This window comes from Epinephelus fuscoguttatus, linkage group LG16, assembly GCF_011397635.1.
Source record: "Epinephelus fuscoguttatus linkage group LG16, E.fuscoguttatus.final_Chr_v1".
Lineage (NCBI taxonomy): Eukaryota > Metazoa > Chordata > Actinopteri > Perciformes > Serranidae > Epinephelus > Epinephelus fuscoguttatus.
The window spans coordinates 41,714,494-41,737,728 of record NC_064767.1 but is presented as its reverse complement, the minus strand read 5'-3'; the positions used below and the strand labels follow the sequence as shown (position 1 = coordinate 41,737,728).

Genomic DNA, 23,235 nt, shown 5'->3' with positions numbered 1-23,235 from the left:
CAAGCTCCTGTATCTTCCACAGGAAGTTCTGACAAATGTTTCAGAATACAAGCCTATTTAGAAAATTGAGGGATTCTCTCCGCTGAGGTTATGAGGGGCTTTTAATTTGAAACAAGTGTTGAGTTTGAAATGACAGTGCGATATGTTAACTTTATAAAGACAACGGAGCAGATAAAAAGTAAATATATAAACACACAGAGGGATTAATAAATAACGGACCGTCTATAATGTAGTTTGTTTCAAATGAAGCTGGGAGCCTCTGCAGTTGTGGTGAGTAAAAGCCCCACCGCTATTTGTTAATGTTATTACTTTATGTCTGACCGTGAGGATGTACCATTGTGTGCTAGCTTGACGCTAATGACAGTAACATTATCTCAGCAGATTGACAAAGCGCCTCTGCTGTTTCACACCATCATTTTCCCCTTTTACTCTGTGTGGTAACATCCCTAGAGAAAATATTAAAAATGCTGGGGTGTTGTTGTCATACAGTTGTCTACGGCAGCAGAACGTTCTGTGTTTCAACTGGTCAGAGTGATGGCTGTGATGGGAGAATTGGATCTCAGTGAAGGGCAAGTGGTCCATAACTTTAATTTTGGAGACAAAAAAATGTAGGCTTAGCGCCCTGTGGTCCATTGCCCAATAGGAAATGTAGAATATTCAGAAGTACTTTAAAAGTGCTTGAGTTACTTTTCTCATGGAGTAATGCATTAAAGTAACTTTTTAAAAAAGTAACGCAGTAACATACTTTGATTACTTTTAAAGTAACCCTTACCCAACACTGGCCATGCATCCCACCGAATCCCATCATTTCCTAAATCAACTAAAGTTAATGGTATTCAAGTTGACACTTCCCTAGATGACCCACTTTGTTTGAGCCAATCCAACAGCAAGTTGCAAGTGAGAACCATGAAGAACTAAGCTGGGAAGAACTGAGCGCCAAGTAGAAAAAAGGATATCAAAGAATGTGCTGTTCGCTTACAAAAACTATGCAGTGGTCAAAAAAAAATATGAGCAACAGCATGTCAAATGTGCGGGTTGAAAATCACAGATGTAGACGCAACAACATGCAACAACAGACAATGGTAAGTCCAGACTACTATTAACAGTCAGTGAGCTTATGCTTAGATAACTTTAATTCAATAGCAACAAAACTTTTTAACAACTTGTTTTAATACATAAATACAAATTTCAACTAAAACTGCAAGCAGTTATGAACGGGGGCCAAGTCCCCCCGTGCGACTCGGTCCCCGCGTCCTGCGGAGCCCATGAAAGTTGTCCCCGAAGGACGACTGGCTCTGGGCGAGCGCATGTTTATGAATGTGTCATTTAAAATGTGGAAGTTACAGGCAAAACTGCCTTTGCATCCGTTATAGCGCCACCTATAGACCCATTTGCGACGAATTTGGCACAAAGCCTCTGGATGACCTTGGGAACGAGTGACTTAAGTTTGATGTTGAAAGCATCTACTTTGAGCAAAATATGAAACAATGCGTGTTTTTTAGCTAGCAAAAAAGATTGTTTGGTTGTAACAAGTGCATTTTTTGGAGTGCCAAAATTCTTTTGATAACTTTTCATCAGACACATCTGGAGATTCTATGTGCAAAGTTTCAGGCAGGTGGCACTTAAAATGTAGGAGGAGTTCGAAAAAGTAGGTTTTGGACATGTGGCGAATTAGCAAAGAGAATGTGCAGCAGAAGTGGGCGGCTCTGTGTCAGAAAACCCAGCTCTATCCAGGGAACACATGGATATAATGTTTAATGTTTAATGTGTAAGTTGCAGGCAAAAACGCGTTTGCATCCGTTATAGCGCCACCTAGTGGAGCACATGTGCAATTTTTGGTACGGAAGGTCTGTGTCCTATTCTATATGTACCCTTAAAATTTCAAAGCCCTCAGCATAATAGTTTGGCTGAAATTAATGTTTGTTGTTTATCTTGTAATAAGCCACGCCCACATTGACCAGTCATGACCACCTTCAAGATATGACCTCAGAATTGGCCCTACATCATACCAACCGAATTTCGTAGAAATCGGTGCAGCTGTTTAGTTGACCGAGATATCCAACAGTTTACATTTTTATAGCTAGCTATAGAAGTTTGTTTGTTAATAATTTGCGCATTTTTTGACCGAATAAAATTCTTTTGATAATTTTAGATCAGGTCCAGTAGAAGAGTGTATATGTCAAGTTTCACGCAGATTGGACAAAATCCCAAGGAGAAGTTTGAAAAAGTAGGTTTTCCAGTTTTCGCGATTTTGTGAAAAAACTTCCTAGGCGCAAGTGGGTGTGGCCTATGGCAAAGTGATTCATCTCTATTCAGGGAAGCTGGGGATACAAGATTTTTGAATGTGCAACATACGGTGTGGGAGCTATAGGCAAAAATGCATTGGCCTAGGTTATAGCGCCCCCTGCAGGCAGATATACATAGTTTTTTGCATCTGAGGTACGTGCAGGGGTCTGGACCACCCCTCCAAATTGCACCGCCCTCCCTTGCACTGTTTAGCCTGCAGCACCACTTACCTACGGAAGAATAAAAATAAAAATCTTTATAAAAACAATAGGGTTCCTAGCACCGCTGGTCCTAGGAAACGCGTCTGCTTGCATACGCGTTCCCTCGGCCCCTCGGGCTTGGCCCCCCAACAAGAATTCATGATTTTTGAATATGCAATACATTATAACTCTGTTATTAAAATGTCATTACATTTGGTATAGCGCACATTCTGACTTGTTCTGGACTCAAAAGTCAAGGTTTAGGAATTAGGACTTGTCAATCTCGACTTGTGACTTGACTTGAGTGCAAAGACTTGAGACTTACTTGTGACTTGATCTCTCTCACTAGTCACTGTTGCACTTCTGATTCAATGCATTCAAGCACAACACCATCAAACTCTTTGAGACTGTGTGCTTTGCTGTCTGCTCATTCATACTCACAATTACTAAAATCCACTGTCATGATACTGTAGTTGGTCTGTTACTACCTACAGCAGGGTACCTCCCTAGCTAACTGAAGTAATTTTCCTGGTGTGTGCCTCAAGCCATACTCATGTATGTACTGGATGCCTTAACAATCCAAAAATCAGTTAACAAACCAAAAACACTCAAATTATCCTTCCATTATTGTCCATGTGCATGCTCACCTAGCCTCGCAGCCAGTCCCAGCAGCCATTTGACATCCTCCGTGTAAGGTGGGCTCCTGGAGAAGTTGTTTGGGTGGTCATTGTGAGCCCTCCTGCCCAGCATCTCTAATGCCAGCATGCCTTCACACAAAAGAACAATGGAGATTAAATGTGTTAAGTTAACCAACTGTACTATATGCACATTGTTTAGAGTAAAATATAATCATAGGACACAAACTCCTCACCAACTCTGTAGGCAGAGTGCAGGTAGTGCAGGCCCTGTTGGCTGATTGGCTGGCTATGCTGCTCGTCCTCTGCTGGGAAAGGAGTGTTGACCAATGAGCTGGGCTGGGAGGAAAGGGAGGGCAGAGATGCTCCCTGTATGGCCTGCATGGTGGGGCCCGAGTGGACGCTGCCTACTGTAAAACATGACAGGTACATCTGCCTGTTAGCATAGACAAACACACAATAACCCCTCCCATGGTACTGTGAGGTTTACCAATGTATAACGAGGTAGCCTCAGTTTAAAGATCTGGATTGAAACCCAGATGAAAAACACACAGTGAGTAGTCCTGACCTGCTACAGTAGTGCTGAGGGGCAGGCCAGTCTCAGCATGGTAGGGATGGACGGCAATCTGAGTCATGGATGGGACGGGGACACCAGGGAAGGTCACAGCTGTGGCTGCCATAGGTGGCTGGGGGCCAGTGGCCACTGAGAACGGGTACTGGGCACCAATAAAGGCCGGGTGCATTCCCTGAAGATATACAAACACAAACACACACACACACACACACACACACACACACACACACACACATATATACTGAACTGTATATTCATGTGCACAAACAGTTAACTTGAGTCAGCTGCACTCATACCATTACCATGAAAAGTACCGTAAAACTTCAATTAGTAGCCTGGGCAATTATTTGCTTAAATCAGTGAAATCAACAGGCCTATGTGTGGGATAGGTATCTATATAGGTCAGGTCTTTAATTCCTTTGTCACAAAACTGTTGCTCAAAAAATGGGAAATCCAATAAAATTATTTATTTAAACCAGTATAAGTATTACTTTTCTAAAAATGAGGCTTTAGATAATAGATAAATTATGAATCATTAATTTGATCTAGCTCCGAGAGACAGCGAATCAGAGAGAGAGTGAGTTACAACAATCGAGAATTACAGCACCTGGTATACCAACACAACACCACTTTAGCCTGTTAAAACAATATTCACAACTTGAATTAATTTTTACTTAAAACCCTTTTGATTCTTTTGATCTAAGGACCCTTATAGACTAAAGGAATATGAATAACTTCCAGGGAGATCGGGAAAGGACACACAACTTGAGGTAGCAACAACCCAGTTTTAAACATTCAAAGAACTTTATCTGTCAAAATGTGTTTCCACGCCAGGTTAGTAAAAGGAATTGGGCATTAAATTGGGATTAGGCTTTATGTTGAAGTTTTATGGTAAAAGAAGTGTAAGAATATTTGCATAGCACAACAGCTATAAAGATTGATCTGCATGCCTCTAGTCATAGACATCATGCATTGTTGTAGAATTGTTAGGCAGGCTTCAGACATCTCAGAAAAAAAGATATTTTGTGGATGCTTCACACACATCTTTCCCCCAGAAGCACAGATGGTCTATACAATTAGCAGTGTTTCAAAATTAGTGTCGCCAATTCAGTATCTGGCCAAATGTCTCCCTTCTGTTCCTGAGATAAATTGAGTAATGGACAAGAAAGTGTTCTTGCAGAACACTGTGATGTCACAGTCAAGTTCTGTGATAATTAGCAAAGTAATTGTTTACTAACATGTTTTGTGAGGTCACAGTGACTTTGACCTTTGACCACCAAATTCTGATGTGTTCATACTTGACTCAAAGTGGATGTTTTTGCCAAATTTGAAGAAATACTATGTTTTGTATATGAATTTTGAAAAATACAACACTGTATTCAAACTAAAAATAAGTGCAGGAATAAATTATTTAATTACCTGCAAGCATTTATGGAGTTCTGAAGACAACATCGAAACTGAAATTTCAAATTGCAGTTGTGGACACATTTTAAGCTACTTCTAAACAAAATAAAAAGCCCACAGAAAGCCTAATGGTAGTGTATAGATAAGTGGTTCCAACCTGTGGATACGCAGCCCCAGCTACAGGGAAGACAGTGGGTCGGGGAACATGCTGCAGAGGGTGTCCAAGGTACTGGGGGGTGCAGACAGTTGGGAGATGAGCCTGAATGGTGGTGTAGGGGTGGAGGCCCTGGCTGTGGGGGTGAGCCATGGCCTGCCCGGGCATGGCATGGGACTGGTAGATGGTGGAGCCCACAGAGATGACAGGTACAACGGCTGCTGCAGTGACTGAGGCTGTGACTGTTGCCACCCCTGTAGACTCCATATTGGCTCCTGTGTCAAGGACAACACAGCTGGACTCTGGGGCCCTCCTGCCTGAGCCCCCGTTGGCCCCACAGCGCCCAGAAGTCTCCCGCTGCTGGCTTGCACCCCCGCCTACTGACTGCTCATACAGCCAATACCACTGGTGAGCCACCTCAAACAGAACCTCAGGGTACACACCTCCACCCTTGGCTGCTTCCTCAACTGCCATGCAGGCCTTCTCAAGCATCACATTATCCTGGAGGGAGACAGGGACAGTCAGTGGACAGTTAGGGACAGAAATCATGTATCATCTTCTTTACTGGTTCTTTTTTCGACAGGTTTCAAAAACCTACTTACCTTTTTGTGAGCACGTAACCAGCAAAAGAAAAGGTAAGCAGCTGTAATTCGTATTTTGCCATTGCAATTTAATCAAATTCGAAAATTCGAAAAAGATTTAGCCTATGAAATGTATTTCATATTGTGGGGCAAGAGCTAATTTCAAGTTCAGATTTGATGTTTACACCACATGCAGGAATTAAAGATGGGCAAAAAAAGCACAGATTCACAAGAATACAGATGTTTTTCATGATTGATCAATAGCAAACTACATCAGCAGCTGAAAAAGCAGAGATGTTATGTCTGCTGTTTTCATACCCTCTGTTCATACCCTTACCTGAAAACAAAGCTGAAATTCGGTGAGAATCTTATTGCATTTTATCCTTTTTCTTTCAAATTGAGATTGGCCAGAGTCCCATGTTGATGCTAATACCTAATGTTGGCCTGACAGGGTGGACTTGTGGTTGGTAGCAGCTGCTTATCAAAAGCCACAGCATCCCCCCAGACCCCATGCTCTTCCACAGGCACCCTGCTTAACTAACAAGAGGCAGAGGTGGGGGACTTGAGTCACATGATTCCAGCAAATTTGAGGGCTTGAGACTTGCTTGACTAACACATGATAGACTTGACTTGGTATTTATGACTTAAGACTTGACTAAGATTTGAGACGGATGACTTGAAAGGACTTGACCTTTTTATGTAACATTTGTATTTTTCTGGACATTGAGAAGTTAGGTTTTGTTTTTGAAACATGATGATGTCTCAGCGGGGAAAGGACCCGCCAGCTGATATTCATGCCTGCACTATGACAGCTCTGTCCTCCTGCACAGCTCTCCTCAGAGGAATGACAGTATGTATGGCAGCATCATGAGCTGTGCTGTGTGCTTTTATTCAGTTCTACATGTGAATTAAGTTTTCAATAACTAATTTTGCATTAAACGTGCTTGGTAACCAGCAACACACTGTCAGCTGAGGGCCGTTACACACACACACAGTCAACACTGTAGAGTGCAGATACATGCGCTGCAGACTGACATGCTCAGAATGTCTTCAATCTTATTTGTACAATGTTTTGATACTGCCACAGTCCATAACAACTGTCCCTGCCTGCTCTCCAAACGTAAGTTCAGTGTGCGCATTTGGAATGCACGATAATATCGGCATGTCATTGGAATTATCAGAATCAGCCTACGTGCTTTTTCTTGTTTTGCACAATGAATACATAAATACAAATACAAAATACATAAAGTCAAAAGCATTCTATTTCATGTCTCCATCTGCTGGTGGGCCATCAGGATAAGCGTATGCATGCATAATATGATGTTAATTCCACTGCAGAAGAGACTTGATGATCTCTAAAATTAGATGGGGGAAAAAAGTGGATTTATCGATATCCGTATTGGGTATAGGTCAAATAAGTTGTTATATATCGGCATATCCGTTATCGGCAAAAAATCCAGTATTGTGCATCCCTCGTGTGCGTGCCTATGTGCGCTTCTTGTTGTGACTTTAACAGTGCATAATGATCTTCCCCGCTCTCTCACAGCAGCAGGTATGTTATGTGAGTGGAGTCTTTCACCCTGACCAGAGGGCTTGGAGCAGGAGAGGAAGTATTTAAATCCTTTACTTGAGTAAAAGTAACTAATATCGCCCTCTAAAAATACTCTATTACAAGTCAAATTCCTGCATTCAAAATGTTAGTTAAGTAAAAGTATGTAAGTATAATCAGGAAAATGTACATCAAGTATTAAAGGCAAAAGTACTGTACTAAGAAAAATGTCCTCTGTGACTGTGATACTATCGATGATTCTGACCCATGCATTAATCTAAAAGCAGGATTTTATTGTTGTAGTTGGGTGAAGCTCCTTTTGAACTATTAACTAATTATTATTTTATCATGGGTTAATCTGCTTATTATTTTCTCCATTAACGATTGATTGTTTGGTTTGTAAGAATTCTGAAAATCATGAGAAATGGCATCACATTCACTCAAAGCCGAAAGAGACACCTTTACAATGTTTATTTTGTCCAACCCACAATTCAAACTTCAGTACTAAAACTATTAATTACTACCTAGCAAAAGTACCACAAAAATCCTCACATTTGTGAAGCTGGAACAATGACATGTTTTTGAATGAAAAAATTACAAAGGATTATCAAAATAGTTGCCAAATTATTTTCTGTCAATTCATGAATTGAGTTCCAGCTTTACTTGTACATTTTCATATATTTTGTGTGCAAAAATCTTCATTTCTAGAGAAATTAAGTACTTGAAGCTGTCAGATTAACGTAGTGGAGTTGAAGGGATGAGAAAAAAACTCAGATTTCTATTACAGTACCTGAGTAACTGTATTTAGTTAAATTTCACCACTGGGTGCAGCTTAAGTTATCTTTATGACTTTGTAAGTATGATCTGACTTGCTGCAGGAACTCAACTTGACTTTCACCACAGTGACTTGGGACTTGTTTGAGACTTGCACATGTATGACTTATGCAGGATTTATACCTCTGCGTTGACTCCACGCCGTACTCTGCATCAACGCAGAGTCTACACTGTAGCCTACGCTGTAGCCTGACATGTACCTCTCTAGAAATGTAACTTCATGTCGCAGCAAGGCAGACCTCCTGACAGTTTTTGTAAGCTGAAAACCATTTCCCTCAGAGGAAATGAAGCTTTTATTTACTTTTATTTCACAGATAAGAAAAAATTGAGAAGACATTAAAGCCCCCACAAAATAGCATTTTAAGTCTTGTGTCTGATTTATCCTGGCCTCATGTAAGTAGAGCAAATCTCTGCTTGTTGCCAGGCTAATTTATACAGTGTAAAATGCTGTAGGCTTGTGCTAATAATGTTAGCATGTTGTATTTGTTTGGAAAATGTGTTTAGTGTAAGAGTTGTTTTGTTGTTGACCTTGTGATTTGTAATGGAGCCGAATTTTGTAAGGCTACATTTGTTAAATGTTGCTGTTTTCCCTGGCTTCATAGGAGTAGAGGAAATCTCCACTAGGCTAATTTATACAATGCAAAATGCCATAGGCTTGTGCTAATAACATTAGCACGTTCTATTTGTGGAGAAAATGTGTCCAGCAACAGACAAGTGCTTTGTCTGTGAATTCTGCCAGTTATAATGAAGCCAATTTGTGTATTTGTGTTTGAAATTGTCTCTATTAAGCCATGTTTATTGTATGTTTTAGGTATATTTTGAATCAACTAAACTTTACAGCAATTCGCCAGAAACCCCACCAACAACTGGTGTTTTGGAGGTGTACCTGCAGAGTGACACAGACACACCACTACACAAGTATAAATGCTTGCAACGGCGTAGGCTCTGCATAGAGCTGACGTGTAAGTATAAATCCGCCTTTACTCCCACCTCTGAGGAGAGGTCCCTGTTAGAGCGTCAGAGCCATAATCATTAACCTGTCTCTGTTCTTCCTCTGCAGCCACACAGCTTCCTTTCCATTCCATTCTAATGAAGATTAGATGAAGCTCAGTCTTCAATTCCAAATGCTTCCGCTTCTGTTTTCATGATACAACTGATTCTTCTTTCTTTTATTATCCTCCTTAGCATTCTTGTATTTATTTTACTTTCACTCTCTTTCCTCTTCGTCACACCTCACTCATACTAACGCTTTGTAGTACATATGACACCTTGACACAAATATATAATAAAAGCAAGTGTTTTGCACTTGGCATTTACCCAGTTAATTAGATAACTGACCAAATCAATTACTACGTTTCACACTAAAAATTACATTAAAAAGGTTTTTTTTGTTTGTTTTTTTTTTATATCTTTTCATCTTAAGGATCAAGCACACAACAAACACACTGACAGGGCTGATCAATTATTCTGAACTGTAAACTCACTCCCACAGTACCTGCTCTTTGCACTGCACTAGGGCTCTCTGGATTTCATTAGGATTGAGCGCATGAGCGTGGGGCAGACAGCTCAGGGCCAGCTCTGCTGCTGCCCGTACCATGTTGGGGTCCCTGGCTCGTGATGCTCGGTCAGCAAGGGATGCCACCTCTGGAGGAGTGAGGTGACCGTCCCAACACTCCACCAAAATGTTGAGGGCAGCACTGCCAATCTCCATGGCCTGACCTAAGAGAAGGAGAGAGGACACAGTATGTGGGCAGGAAGGAAAGCAAAGACAGGAGACTGGATTTGAATACAGGGACGGAGATGGACAGAGCCTTCTGCCCATACTCTGTGTTCATTTCATCTGTATTTGTGCATGTTTCCGAAAGCTTGTAGATATGGACGAAACAGAGCAGTACCACCGGAGACCCTGGACCCGACCCCCCACCCCCCCCACCCCCCCACCCCCCCCCCACACACACACACTCCCTCCCTCTCACCAGTGATCCACGACACATGGGAGGAGTAGGTCCTAGATAGCCAGTTGGGTGAGACAAAATTGTGAAGGCCAAGAGCATAGAGGCCAATCTCAAAGGCACAGAGGTGCAGGTTTCTGTGGGGCCCTTGGTGTCCCCCACTGGCTGACGGCTGGGTGAAAATGGAGGTGGAGGAGTTTCCTCCGGCTTTGATCAGCACAGTCTTGGCCAGCTCAAAGTAAAAATGGGCTGCTGCCTCTGATGGCTGGTTGGGTACATGGGGGGCGTGGCACTCTGGACGTCGTCCTTTGTACCTGATCACAGAGAAATATACGACATATGATTTAGAATGAATCTTTACTGTTTAGAACAGAGACCTAAATAGATCTACTGTAAATCAGATTTGTTTTCAGGAACACCTGCTCAACAAAGGCAGGCCTGGACATTTTTCCAACTTAGATTTACCTGATTTCTCATTAACATTTTTATTGCTTGACTGTACCGGTACCTGAGGCCTCCTACTTATTACATGCATTAGGACTCTGTATTGGGAATTTTGCTCTCCTGTTTGTTATGTTAACTGTCTCCTTTCATTGACAAAAAAATCTAGAATTATCGCCAAGTGGTTGTATGCCTTCGCACACCAGTCAAGTTGCAATTACATTTTACATCCATGTCTATGAGAACACAAACCCTCACGTTACAAAAACATGGATGCTTCACACACATCATCCGCTGGCAGCGCAGAAGATCTATACAATCAGCACAATTTCAAGGTGGACACCCAAGATTAATGTCACCAATTCAGTGTCTGACCAAATGTCTCCCCTTCTGTTCCTGAGACATGATGTTGAATAATGGCCAAAAAAGTGTTTTTGCAGAACATAAAGATATCATAGTGAAGTTAACCTTTGACCTCTTTAATATGAAAAGCCATCACTTCATCATTATATCATATTCGACATTTGTGTATAATTTTAGCACATGAATTCTTGAGTCATGGCCAAAAACATGATTTATGAGGTTGCAGCGACCTTGACCTTTGACCTCCAAACACCATATTCTAATCAGTTCATTCTTGGGTCCAAGTGGATGTCTGCTGAATTTGAAGAAATTCTCCCAAGGTGTTTTTGAGATATTGCATTCGTGTAAATGGAAGATACGGATGTACAGATGTACAACTGAAAGGTGCTTACAGAAAAGTTATGGCTAATTAGCACAAGCACAAATAACATTGCTGAATTGAATGTAATGAGGAGGAAAAGCATTTTTACCTGCTGGTGTCGGTGTTCTTAGCCCTGGCCCCGCCACCTGCCCTCCGAGAGCCACTAGAGGAGGAGGAGCCGAGTGAATCAGATGATGAACTGCTGATGCTGTCACTGTCCTGGCCCCGCCCCCAAGATGTTGCTGCCCAGCCACCCCGGAGCGGCCGCCGGCTGAGGGTAGGGGAACTGTCTGAAGTTGTCTCAGGGGCACTGCTGTCAATACTCGCCATGCCTGTCAAAACAGCATGCACTTCACATCACTATTATGTGTACTTGTTTTTTTATTTTAAGCTTTTTCAAAAATACCACAAATATGATCCAAGCTAAAAATCAGCACTGCCTGCCTGATTATGTGGATTTAAGTGAAGTTAAGTTAATTCTGTGACGTGTATGTAGTGACAGTGTTACAGGATGCAGTGGTCTGTTTAAAGAATGTAGACATTTTTGAGTTTACCCGTGTGTTTCTTCTTCTGCCGGACAGGTGAGCCCCAGCAGCGCTGGCTGTATCCACAGCGCGCCCCCAGCGCCAGCCGACTTGGCACTGTGGATTCCAGCTTAAATGGAGCTGTGTCATTCTGCTGGTCACTTGATGAAGGAGGTCCATCTGACACTGCAGGGGAAGATGTGTTAGCACAATGGGATTACATTATGCATAATAGCACAGGATATCTAGGTTTCAGAAATGTAAGCTCAGATCAAAGTGGTTATTTCATTTGATTTGAAGATTTAATTAATGACTTTAAAACTTCGTGGGCTGGCTCCAAGTTACACTGCTGAACTGCTGCTCACCCATGAGCCAGAGTGTCTAATAACTATAAGAAAGCTGCTCTGGATGCTCTACAGTATAGTATGACATGGCACCCAGAGATGGGGTGGCAGGGGTGGAGGTTCTCACCATGCTCCCTGTTCTCAGCAGCACTCTCTCCTGCTGTACTGTTCTGCACTGAGTTCAGTTCAGCCTGATGAGCCACCTCTTCACCAGCCACTGTCACTGCGGAGGAAGAGGGCGGCCCAGTGGTCACAGATGAAGATGTGGGGGCATGTTTGGAGACACCCCCGGTGGCCCCGCTCACCCCACTGTGGCTGGCAACAGTGTGTTTGGATGGGCTGCGCTGGCTACTAGCAGCTGGCTTGCTGGAGTAGAAGGAGCTTAGAGTCTGGGGCTTGTGGGTCTGACTCTCCCTGTCCAACAATTTATCAAGTATCTGAGGATGGAACGAGGGGTCAGGAGAGAGACACACGGAAAGGAGTAACACAGGGAGTGAGAGACAAGAAAGAAAGAGAAAGGAGAGTTCATTCAAGAAACAGGTAGAGAAACTTTTCTTAAACTCCAGTCTTGGTAATTGCTGAAACACATCTGTTATGTGAGTGTGACTATGAGGTTGCCTGATTTTAGGAGACATTCACAGTTTGCGTTTAGAACATGTGAATTAAACAACTGCATTGTTGAACTATCAAATACCCCTCCCTGCAATGTGCAGTTCAGGGCAGTGCTCAACACCAGCGGAGTCAAACATTGAACTCCACCCACGTTGAGCATGTTTGACTTACTCAACAGCACCACCTGAAGGTGGACATCAATCCCTCATGAAGTACTACATTGTGAACACACTGCAGCCTTGAAAACACATTACGCCGGTACCATATATTTGTAATATAATCCCTACCTGTCATAGAACATTGGCTGCATACAAAGAAATAAGGACACAATTACAAATTGATTACAGGCTGTGGGATAAACCCAGGGGGCTGAGAGTCAAGCCAGGGCCCACAGAACATGCTGGAAGTTTTACCGGGGCTGGAGAGGCTGTCATAGCGAGGAGAGCCAAGACCTACAGAGCCTGTTGGAGGCTCCAAATCCAGGGGTGTGTGGACTCTTGCACTCCCTCTGGTTCTCCAACATGCTCTGTGGGCCCTGGCTCTCCTCTTGCCTTCAGCAAGCCCTGCTGACCAAAGCTGTGCTACGCTCCTCTGTCATAGAAGGGTGGGAGGTTGGCAGGGTTCGCGCCCACGGCTTTTGGCTTTCCTTCAGTGTCCACATACCCTTGGATGTGGAGCTGTGGACTTGTGTCCATTTTTTTTCAGAGTTTTCAAAGGGCAGGACTTGGTGAGGAAAGTAGTGGGATCCATTATAACACATACATTCATCAAATTCAGAGCTCCATATTGCTATTTTCCAAGCTACTGTAGTCATATTCTGTTGTGATGAACCGTACTGCACCCCGTACTCCCTCCATCTTACTACCCATGAGACTACTTGGCTGTGGAGAGGAGACAGCAGCTTTAGCGATGCACCTTAAGTTATCGGCTGTAGCAACTCCAATTCCACCAGGGCAAACCCCAACTACCCGCTGGATTTGCAAGCTTCTGTTGTTCTAATTACACAGGTCAGACAAAGCGCAGCCACTGGCCACCAAGCTCCTGTGACCCCAGGCAGTGGGTTAGCTGGTTAGCTCAGGCTGAATTTGAGTTGGTACTGTAAGTCCGTCTCTGCCTCTGTAGAGGAGCTGGTCGCTCTCCTCACAGCAAAAATAGTCTCATAGGCCAAGAGAAGGGCAAAGAGAAACCGCAGAGTAGCAGCTAGCTGACTAGCAGCTAACGCAGTCGGGATTGCTAATGCAGGGCAGCACTCAACGTTTGAATCTGCCCATGTTGAGCGCAGCACAGAATTGCACGCTGCAGTGAGGCTCTTCTTGAACCACTCAATATGATTTGTTTAGGTAAGCAACACTGAATATCCTGAGTTAGAAAATCATTCAGTAAATACTGTGTGTTGGATGTATGTATTGTTATGTTGTTGTCAAAACAGCATACACGGTTTTTCTGTCAACTGTCAGTCTTCTTTTCATTTGTTCAATTGTCATGGAGTAAATGAAGGTTTCAGTGTCTGGTAGAGCCTGGATAACCATGTCATACAAACTAGCTTGGGAGGAACACAGAGGAGGTCACAATAACTAGTGCAAACACAGAACACAATATATAATATACATACAATATGTGTTACAGTGAATTATTGAAACTGCTTAGTGAATTCTTTGGCCACTGGGGGGCAGGATATCATGCTGCTAACACAAAACTGACAATATCACTATATTTCACTGATTTCAACACATATTAACCAGCTTTCTGTAAATGTGCCAGTGTCTACCAACCAGCTAATTTTCACCTGCAGTCCTGCTACGACCAGTGAAGTTACAGGTGGAGAAATACAATATTGCATTACAAACTTGACATGATGGCCTTGTTAGCACACAGTTGTATATTCACAGCAGACACAAAAGTAGATCAGGAGCCAGAGCCTTCAGCTATCAGGCTCCTCTCCTGTGGAATCATCTTCCTGTTACAGTCCGGGAGGCAGACACCGTCTCCACATTTAAGACTAGACCTAAGACTTTCCTCTTTGATAAAGCTTATAGTTAGGGCTGGCTCAGGCTTGCCCTGTACCAGCCCCTAGTTAGGCTGACTTAGGCCTAGTCTGCCGGAGGACCCCCCTATAATACACCAGGCACCTTCTCTCTCTCTCTCTCTCTCTCTCTCTCTCTCTCTCTCTTATTCTATTACTGCATTTTGCTAACTCGGCCATTCTGGATGTCACTTAACTCGGCTTCTCCGGAGCCTTTGTGCTCCACTGTCTCTCAGATTAACTCATATCGCAGCGGTGCCTGGACAACGTGACGTGTGTGGTTGTGCTTCTGCCGTGGTCCTGCCAGATGCCTCCTGCTGCTGCTGCCATCATTAGTCATTAGTCATACTTCTACTGTTATTATACACATATGACTAGTGTCACACATGTATACTGCCAGATATTAATACATACTTTCAACATATTGTACCACAGTAGCCAGAACTATAACTATAATATTATTACTTTCAATAATGTTGTTGTAAGCTACTGTCATTACCTATCTCTCTCTCTCTCTTTCTCTCTCTCTCTCTCTCATTGTGTCATGCGGATTACTGTTAATTTATTATGCTGATCTGTTCTGTACGACATCTATTGCACGTCTGTCCGTCCTGGAAGAGGGATCCCTCCTCAGTTGCTCTTCCTGAGGTTTCTACCATTTTTTTCCCTGTTAAAGGGTTTTTTTGGGGGGAGTTTTTCCTTATCCGCTGCGAGGGTCATAAGGACAGAGGGATGCCGTATGCTGTAAAGCCCTGTGAGGCAAATTGTGATTTGTGATATTGGGCTTTATAAATAAAATTGATTGATTGATTGTCTCAACTCCTAAAACTCTATGTAAAATATTAAGAAATGAATACATAATAGTAGAATAAATGCCATAAAACTTTTTATTATTATTATTATTATTATTATTAACCAGTGTTGACATAGATCAAGACACAGGTTAAGGTGCAGCCACACAATTTGGTAAAAAAAAAAAAAAAAAGACATTTTAAAGGCTACAGTAGAATGTAGGGCTTGTATTAACAAATACAAAAATTTTCACCAGATGACTTAAAGTAAGAAAATTAAAAAATAGCGGCGGGGCTTTTCCTCACCACAACTACAGAGGCTACCAGCTGCATTGAAACAGACTACATTATAAAAGGGCTGTTATTTATTAATCCCTCTGTGTTTTTATACATTTACTTTTTATCTGCTCCCGTTGCCTTGATAAAGTTAATACATCGCGCCGTCATTTCAAACTCAACACTTCCAGAACTTGTTTCAAATTAAAAGCCCCTTATAAAGTCGGCTGAGAGAATCCCTCCATTTTCTAAATAGGCTTTCATTGTGAAACATTTGTAGGAATTTGGTTGTGGAGGATACAGTAGCTTGTATGTTTACATGCAGCACTTCAAATGGAGCTCCTGCCGTCTGCTGGCGCTTTTTACATTACTACAACAACATTTCGGCTGACACTGAATAAAAATAGGACAAGAATAACCCGATGACATCACACATGTCGTGAAAGATGACTGGGGATAATTGGTGAGTACCATCGTGTAGTCTGTCATGTCTGTCGGCCAAGTCACGGCACAATTTTAAGACTCCACAATCGTGTAATGTGACATAGTGACTTTCAGAACGAGCAGAAAAGTTGTGTAGTGTGAACCAGGCATAAATCTTGCTTTACCGTTTCTCCCTCTTGCATGTCGCTTATTTTCAGTGTGTGACTGCAGCGCGTGCATGAGAGGGGGAGGGGCTGCTGCGTGCTCAGAGAGGCGAGAGACAGAGAAAGGCGAGCTGAGCGGAGCAACGAGCGGAGCTTCAGAGCTGCTTTTCTGAAACAAAACAAAAGTTTACATGTTCTAAAAGAAGAGAAAACATTGCCTGTCCTGCGATGTGACTATTGCACATGTGCAAATCGCGATGGCGATGTTCAAACGATAGCGTGCCTGGTACTGGATTGGTCATAAGCTATACTCGCCGATGCCCGATGCCGCGTTTTAAGCAGTATCGGAGGCATTTCCGATACTGGTATTGGTATCGGTACAACTCTAATATTGACAGCAGTGGATGAGAGAATGCGGACAAAGCAGACTGAAATATCTCTTTTATACATGTTTACATGTTGCTGAATAGGTGTATTAACGAAGTATTGACTTTTTCCTTGTGGAGGTTTTATTGCAGTAACAAGTGTAGCTGTCGTCAACTCAAGTTATCTACACTTCTCTGTCCCCACTGCGGCATATCTACTCTGTGTTTGTGTGTCTGTGTGTGCGTAAAAATGATGCAGCAGCCCCGATGCACAGACAGCAGGATGAGAGGCTGCTGCAGCATGATAATAAATTACACCACAACGTACAAAACCCAAAACCAGTGAAGTTGGCACGTTGTGTAAACCGTAAATAAAAACAGAATACAATGATTTGCAAATCCTTTTCAACCTATATTCAATTGAATACACTGCAAAGACAAGTTACTTAATGTTCGAACAGGTAAACTTTGTAATTTTTTGCAAATATTAGCTCATTTGGAATTTGATGCCTGCAACATGTTTCAAAAAAGCTGGCACAAGTGGCAAAAAAGACTGAGAAAGTTGAGGAATGCTCATCAATTTTTTCTAATAATAATTGGGAACAGGTGGGTGCCATGATTGGGTATAAAAGCAGCTTCCCTGAAATGCTCAGTCATTCACAAACAAGGATGGGGCGAGGGTCACCACTTAGTGAACAAATGCGTGAGCTGATTGTCGAACAGTTTAAGAACAACATTCCTCAACGAGCTATTGCAAGAAATTTAGGGATTTCATCATCTACGGTCCGTAATATCGTCAAAAGGTTCAGAGAATCTGGAGAAATCACTGCACGTAAGCGACAAGGCCGAAAACCAACATTGAATGCCCGTGACCTTCGATCCCTCAGGCGGTTCTGCATCAAAAACTGACATCAGTGTGTAAAGGACATCACCACATGGGCTCAGGAACACTTCAGAAAACCACTGTCAGTAACTACAGTTCGTCGCTACATCTGCAAGTGCAAGTTAAAACTCTACAATGCAAAGCGAAAGCCATTTTTCAACAGCACCCAGAAACGCCCGGCTTAGCTGGGCCCGAGCTCATCTAAGATGGACTGATGCAAAGTGGAAAAGTGTTCTGTGGTCTGACGAGTCCACATTTCAAATTGTTTTTGGAAACTGTGGACGTCGTGTCCTCCGGACCAAAGAGGAAAAGAACCATCCGGACTGTTATAGGCGCAAAGTTCAAAAGCCAGCATCTGTGATGGTATGGGGGTGTATTAGTGCCCAAGGCATGGGCAACTTACACATATGTGAAGGCACCATTAATGCTGAAAGGTACATACAGGTTTTGGAGCAACATATGTTGCCATCCAAGCAACGTCTTTTTCATGGACGCCCCTGCGTATTTCAGCAAGACAATGCCAAGCCACATTCTGCACGTGTTACAACAGCATGGCTCCATAGTAAAAGAGTGCGGGTACTAGACTGGCCTGCCTGTAGTCCAGACTTGTCTCCCATTGAAAATGTGTGGCGCATTATGAAGCGTAAAATACGACAACGGAGACCCCGGACTGTTGAACAACTTAAGCTGTACATCAAGCAAGAATGGGAAAGAGTTCCACCTGAAAAGCTTCAAAAATTGGTCTCCTCAGTTCCCAAACGTTTACTGAGTGTCGTTAAAAGGAAAGGCGATGTAACACAGTGGTAAAAAGGCCCCTGTGCCAACTTGTTTGCAATGTGTTGCTGCCTTTAAATTCTAAGTTAATGATTATTTGCAAAAAAAAATTAAAGTTTCTCAGTTTGAACATTAAACATCTTGTCTTTGCAGTGTATTCAATTGAATATAAGTTGAAAAGGATTTGCAAATCATTGTATTCTGTTTTTATCTACGATTTACATAACGTGCCAACTTCACTGGTTTTGGGTTTTGTAAAAACAGTAAGTTAACAGTTATTCATAATTAAGCGCTGGACCTGTTTACTACCGGAGAGATTAATGTGGTTAAAGCTTCAGTAGTCTCGCCACCAGACAATCAGAGATCTCCGCCTTCTGATAGTCTGGGGACACTCCTTTCTAAAGTGTGTTTAACACACCGGAGAAAACGGCCGGCAACAAAGCAACACCTCTTGCATTTTTGAAAAGGACACGCCCTCCCGGAAATGTGCACTCCCCCTTTTCTCATCCGCAAGGAAACAAGCACAAAGAGAGCTTGAAAATGGATGCTGAGAGATTTAACTCTGTTTTATAAAACGTGTGCTCAGTCCACAAGATTGTGGAAATGAAGGACTTACAACGACTTTGTTTAAAACTTTTGACGCCCTCTGACTATGTTTACGAGCACAAGAGTGCAGCGATCCACTGAAGGACCGCCCTGCAGATTTACTATTGGTTCTGCAAGGTAGGGAATTTTTTTAAACTCTGAAATTGTATCCGCCCATCTAAACACAAAATCTGGGAGAAAGACATCAGTCTTTAGTTAAGCAAAGCGTCTAAAGACTGACTTGTGAGTCTAAAGCTTCAGGTACAGAGTTTATTAAAAGATCGGTCTCGGATTTTATGAATCAATATTGGGTCATTCAAATGAAGATTGATTTGAATTGGATGAATCAATTATTTTAACGCAGTCCTAACAAAGACCCTTGGTCCATTAAGCGTTTCCACCCCAAACAGTGTTCTTAAATGTGGGTGGGGTTGTTGTCACTGACTGCTCCGTCCAGCATTTGCTGTATTTTTCATCATCGGTGACACAGAGGGAAGTCCGCACCTTGTTTATCGTCCACAGAACAGGGTTGTGCGCTGACATTTTCAGAACAAAAAAGAACAGGCAAGAGTGAGACTTTTTCTCAATGGGATATTTAAAAAAAAGTGGGTTTGGGCATTTAGTCCTTCTCAGGCAAGCACAGGTTTAGTTTTTCCATAGCCCAAAAGAATGAGGCTCTGTGACACTTTTTTCCCTCTGAGGATTAAAATATATGCAGTTCTCATAATCCGGTTGAGATTAATATACATTTTTTAAAGCCTGAAGAAAAGTGAATGAGAGACAATAAAAACTAATGGAATGGTCAAAGTTGTCATATTGAAATTTAAGGTGTTGCTGATGGATTCACGTCATCAACTCATGCATCAAGTAATACTGCAAGTGACTTTAAAAGCCACCCACAGTCGGGCCTGTGAATTAAGTTATTTTTTTCTCAGTCTGCAGCTGCTGCAAGAGGCAGCAAAACATCCTTTAATTTTATAGTCATAGTTTACTTATACATGTAAGACTTGCCATGGTATGAACAGTTGTTACATAAGCCTCAAAACCAACCACAACTCAGCCCTGAGCAGAGTGACCATCCTCTATTGACCAATCCATGGACTGCAGTATTTCTAGCTCCACCTTTTAGTACCAATCTGAACTGAACCATACCAGACTGCTTGGTGGAAACGGAGCTTAACTGTGTCTGCTGTTGGTACCAGGCAGGTTTTATATAGTGAAAGCTTCTGTAAAGAGCTGTTGCTGGTGAGCAGCCAACAGACTGTTGTCTCTAATATAGTTTTTATAGATATATATAGGAGTGTTGGACTATGTCATGTTATTTGTGTGCAATGTTTTATGTAAGCCATTCACCCATCCTAATTCTAAAGCCAGTAGGCACCTGGCTTACTGGAAGACCACATCTCACAGTTATCAGTAAGAACTGATTTTGTTCAGGAAAAAAAGTTTCCAATTTCTTATCAAACGGTTAGAATGATAATAGTAGTGATGGCTACCTTCTTTAGCTTGCTCTGGTCATCTTTATAGGTGATCATGAGAGCCAGAGCCAGATCACCTTTCACCCGCCTAGTTCCTTCACACAGCAGAGGATGCTCCGCCTCACTTACTGTGGTCTTCATACCTTCAGACACATAAAGGGTGAGACAACAGGCAAGATTACAGCAGGAGACATGGGGGAGACACAACATGGTAGAATTGACAGAAAATACAAACACAATGTGAGAGAAGTGGTGAGGAGAGAAAAAGAGATAGAATCTAATCCGCCCAGAAATTAAGGAACAGGACAAAAATAAATTTACCAAGTGCAGCGACAGCAGCCTCGAAGCCCAGCTCCTCATCACCAGGCATCTCATTGTTACGGTTGCGGCTTGGTGGACGGGAACCTGTTGGGGACACAACTGCACAAACAATATGTAGAAAAGTTAAAGTGATGTTAAGTCCCCATTGGCTGACGCACACAGTGGCATGCAAAAGTTTGGGCACCCCTGGTCAGAATTTCTTTTCTGTAAATTGTGAAATAAGTAGAAGATGAATGGATCTCTAAGAAACATTAAAAGGGAAATTTCGGTTTATTTCAACCTGTCTCCTATCGTCCTAAATTTGTTTCTACTAGTGACATAAAAATAATAGTTAGCATTTTAGCCGTTAGCCTAGATACAGCCGGGGCGCATAGTAGCATCAGACCTGTTAAAACGTAAGTGAACGGGCATACTTCAAGTGCAAAGTTAGTCCACTAAACAAGCTTTTTTCCACAAAGACCGCCTCATATCGTTAGGATAAATGTCAGAGAGCATATAGAAAATGACATGTAAACGTGATGTCTTACCTTACCGGTGTGGTGCCATGTTTGTTTATCATTTAGCTCTGCTTTCCAAAGTGCGGCCGAAATATATCTCGCAAGCTCTAGATAAAGCCCAGCTGGATACTACTCCAGGTGGAGGTGTCTCGTCCTCGGTCACATCCAGACCTTGAAAATAAGGCTGCAACCGGTCCGATTCCTTGCAACAGAGGCATTCCTCTTCTGTGGGCACTGGGGCACAGCATTCACAGGTACACCACCAATCTCCAGAGCTACGCAGCCTTGCAGCAGCCATTCCTCCTCTCTCGTCCTCTACCTGTTGCGCCTCTCTCTCTCTCCTTCTCCATTCTTCAATTTCACGAAGCTCTTCGTCAGTGTATTCTGGCTCAAATAAAAAAGGGCGGCCATCAAACTCTGCAAAATCAAATTCCTCCTCCACATAGTCGAAGTCTGGCAAAAAGTCAGCCATTATTCTATAAATCTTTCATAAAACAAATGAACGAACTTTTCAGGCTACTGTCCGGTTCTGCCTTCCAGCTGTTGCTGCTTGTTCTTGCGAGATTTCAGGCACAGTATGCGATTGCTGCTTGTTCTTGTGATATTTCGGCCGCACTTTGGAAAGCAGAGCTAGATGGTAAACAAACATGGCACCACACCAGTAAGGTAAGACAACACCCTTACATGTCATTTTCTATATGTTCTCTGACATTTATCCTAACGATATGAGGCGGTCTTTGTGGGAAAAATGCCCGTATGCCCGTTGATTTACGTTTTAACAGGTCTGACGCTACTATGCACCCCGGCTGTATCTAGGCTAATGGCTAACATGCTAACTATTATTTTTATGTCACTAGTCACTTGAAACAAATTTAGGACGATAGGAAACAGGTTGAAATAAACCGAAATTTCCCTTTAAGTTAAAAATTAAACATTTTTTCAACATTTTAACCAAGATTACTGTATTCATTTTTGTTTTGTATAATTTCTGAGTGAAAAAAAGGAAAGGAGCACCATGAAAAACTTTGGGCACCCCATGACATTTGAGCTCTCAGCTCTCAATCAAAAGAGCAGTGCATGCAAGACGGCCCAAGAATCTCACAGCGCCAGAATCCTTTTGCAGGAAGAATGGGTGAAAATCCCCCATAAAAGAACTGAAAGACTCTTAGCTGGTTAAATAAAGTGTTCAGAGGGTGTGATAGTGGTACTGACCATGCAGGGTGCCGAAACTTTGCTTTAGGCCCTTTTCCTTTTTTGTTATTTTGAAACTGTAAAACATTGAAATAAGAACAATAATCATGCATAACTGTTTCTCCTTTTGTAAATCAGGTCATCCTCTACTTACTTAACTGATAAAAGTAAGTAGTAAATGAAACAGTAAATGAAATTTTGACCAGGGGTGCCCAATGCAACATCATCAGCTTCATTCTGGTGGGGGACTTGCACGTCAGAGCCTTAGCATTGTTTAACATAGTTTAACATCTTGTACTAAATGAAATCCAGTGATCAAATAACAATTGGTGCTTACCTGGCGTACACAGTACATCAAAGATAAAACTGGCCAACATGAGGGGCAGCACAGGTCTATAATCACAGAAGTTTCCATCTCTGAGCTGCTCAGCTCTCTCTCTGATAGCCGACATCTCCACCAGGCCCAGAGGAATCTTCTTCAACAGAGCCACCACTTCTGACTCCTGGTAGGCCAGCTTCACCTGGTCAACACACACTCACACAGTCACTGTGTGTGGTACATGTTCATTCCTCCACATTATTTATGCAGTTTTGGATACACCATATACATTAGACATATGGGAACAAGAAAGCAACCCCCAAATTAAAAC

The 23,235-nt window shown here is 42.4% G+C and overlaps 1 protein-coding gene across 1 annotated transcript in view; it reads right to left on the bottom strand.

The window, feature by feature from the left end:
- Positions 1-23,235, bottom strand: part of zswim8 (zinc finger, SWIM-type containing 8) — a 130,853-nt gene that overhangs the window by 28,495 nt on the left and 79,123 nt on the right. Inside the window, exons 13-24 of the mRNA XM_049601153.1 lie at positions 22,923-23,106; positions 20,898-20,996; positions 20,595-20,719; positions 12,330-12,639; positions 11,889-12,044; positions 11,444-11,666; positions 10,194-10,483; positions 9,713-9,936; positions 5,257-5,754; positions 3,690-3,867; positions 3,358-3,531; positions 3,134-3,253 (exon numbers count right to left, since the gene is read on the bottom strand). Of these exons, the coding sequence (XP_049457110.1) occupies positions 3,134-3,253; positions 3,358-3,531; positions 3,690-3,867; positions 5,257-5,754; positions 9,713-9,936; positions 10,194-10,483; positions 11,444-11,666; positions 11,889-12,044; positions 12,330-12,639; positions 20,595-20,719; positions 20,898-20,996; positions 22,923-23,106 (2,581 nt within the window). The remainder of the gene's footprint in view (positions 1-3,133; positions 3,254-3,357; positions 3,532-3,689; positions 3,868-5,256; positions 5,755-9,712; positions 9,937-10,193; positions 10,484-11,443; positions 11,667-11,888; positions 12,045-12,329; positions 12,640-20,594; positions 20,720-20,897; positions 20,997-22,922; positions 23,107-23,235) is intronic.